The sequence below is a fragment of the Emiliania huxleyi genome (genome assembly GCF_000372725.1).
Source record: "Emiliania huxleyi CCMP1516 unplaced genomic scaffold EMIHUscaffold_5022, whole genome shotgun sequence".
Taxonomy (NCBI): Eukaryota; Haptophyta; order Isochrysidales; family Noelaerhabdaceae; genus Emiliania; species Emiliania huxleyi.
In genome coordinates this window covers 1-1,633 of record NW_005198229.1, presented here as the reverse complement: position 1 = coordinate 1,633, position 1,633 = coordinate 1, and the positions used below count along the sequence as shown (strand labels likewise).

General features: G+C 70.5%; 2 protein-coding genes across 2 annotated transcripts; one reads left to right on the top strand and one right to left on the bottom strand.

The window, feature by feature from the left end:
• Window positions 1-419: 419 nt before the first annotated feature.
• EMIHUDRAFT_374203 (hypothetical protein) lies at window positions 420-1,070 on the bottom strand. Its single transcript, XM_005766638.1, has one exon. It carries the CDS (start codon window positions 857-859, stop codon window positions 425-427), a length of 435 nt encoding a protein of 144 aa, XP_005766695.1. The 5' UTR covers window positions 860-1,070; the 3' UTR covers window positions 420-424.
• Window positions 1,071-1,268: 198 nt separating this feature from the next.
• On the top strand, window positions 1,269-1,611 carry EMIHUDRAFT_256601 (hypothetical protein; the record flags this gene model as incomplete). Its single annotated transcript, XM_005766637.1, has 2 exons — window positions 1,269-1,298; window positions 1,406-1,611. Coding segments are annotated over 2 exons (236 nt in total), but the record flags the coding sequence as incomplete, so codon positions are not given.
• Window positions 1,612-1,633: the final 22 nt, after the last annotated feature.

The following is a 1,633-nucleotide window of genomic DNA, read 5'->3' as shown; positions in this document are numbered from 1 at the left end:
CGGCTGCATCTCCTGCTCGTTTCGCTCGCACCCGAGCGGCTGTCGCCAGGCGCTTCAGGTCGGCGGTGCTGCGCGCGCGGCCGTCGGCCAGGCACAGCCACATGTCCTCCTCCTCGGCAGGCTCGCACGGCTTGCCGTCGAACTGCGGCTGGCGCCCGCGACGATGCTTCGCCCAGGCCGGGCACGATGGTGCCGCGACGAGCGGCGTCGAGGCGACGGCCATCGATGGGTCCAGAAGACTTGGAGACACTTCTACCAAAAAATCGAGCACAATTGCGTTACATGGGCATGGCCGGGGTTTCTGCACCGAACGATCTTACTTTCGGTCTATCGAAAGTGTTGATCGATAAGGGTAGCCCCAGCGAAGCGCCGGACTGAGCTGGTGAAGCCGCCACCCAGGTCTCGAACTTCAGCTGGCGAACCATCATGCCGCTCTCGGCACCGCAGCAGCGCGAGCGCCGCGCCGCGCAGCGCGCTGCCGAGGCTCAGGACGCGGCTCGCGGGCAGCGCAACCGCCCGGCGCCGAGCCGGTGCTAGGCCGCCTCCGCTGCGCCTGCTTCCTTGCGCGCCGCTGGACGTCGGCCGAGAAGACCGCTTCCCTCTGGGGACCCGACTCCGCGAAGATCGCGCGCGCGTCGTGAGTGGCGGCGCGCGCGCGATCTCCGTTCCCGAGCACGCCGGTCGCAGTGGCATGGGCTCCCAGGCTCAAAAGCGCTCCCGTCAACAGCGAGCGAGCGCCGCCGCTGCTCCTCCTCCCGCCGCCGCTCACCGAGACTCGGTGCCGCCGTTCGCCGCCGCCGCCGCCGCCGCCGCCGCCGCCGCCGCCTCGCGCCTCGCCTCCGTCACCGCCGCCCTCCATCTCGCAGCGGCGCGTCCCTCTGATGGCGCGGGCGCCTCGCTCACCGGCGCCTCGCCGCCCCCCCCCCCCCCCCTTCTCGCGCCGCTCCGCTCGTGGCCGCCGCCTCCCCTGTCAATCCCGCCGCCTCCCCTGTCATCCCGCCGCCCGCACCACCGCCGCCACCGCCTCGCGCCTCGCCGCCGCCGCCACCGACCGCCCTCCCCTGCGCCGCTGAGCGCGGTGCAGGGGGTGAGCCCCCGCTGCGCAGCCTCACCGCAGTGCACTGCGCTCTCCGCGCCCCTGACGATTAGTGAGGAGGTGGTGTTGCACAGCATGGAGCTCGGCGAGCGTTTAGCGAGCCCCGCAGCTAGTGTTTCATAACATCGATGTAGAAATCTCTGTTGGAGTGTTGCCGCCCTACAGCCAGGACATGTCCGACGCCATCGTCAGCGACCCGTCGGTGCCCGCAGCGACGCGCGCGCACTTCCATGCGGCGAAACAGATCGGGGCGGGGGCGCGGTGCTGGGCATCGACCTGATCGGCCCCACCGTCGAGCTGCACGACCAGGCGTGGCTCTACGAGGCGCAGGGCCACCTCAACCATCCCAAGGGTGCCATCACCCTCGACACGCGCTGCACCGGCATGGGCGATACGACGAGGTGCATCTACCACCGCTCGAGACTACCCGAGTGCCCACCATGCACCATCGGCAACGCAAAGGAGCCGCGCACGCTGTCACTCTTCGAGCACTTCAACGGCACGCACTGGGACGGGTGCAACTATGGCGGCTGGTTA

Excerpts from the sequence above, each read along its gene's own strand:
- EMIHUDRAFT_374203 (XM_005766638.1), bottom strand. The coding sequence starts at position 859 with ATGGAGGGCGGCGGTGACGGAGGCGAGGCGCGAGGCGGCGGCGGCGGC.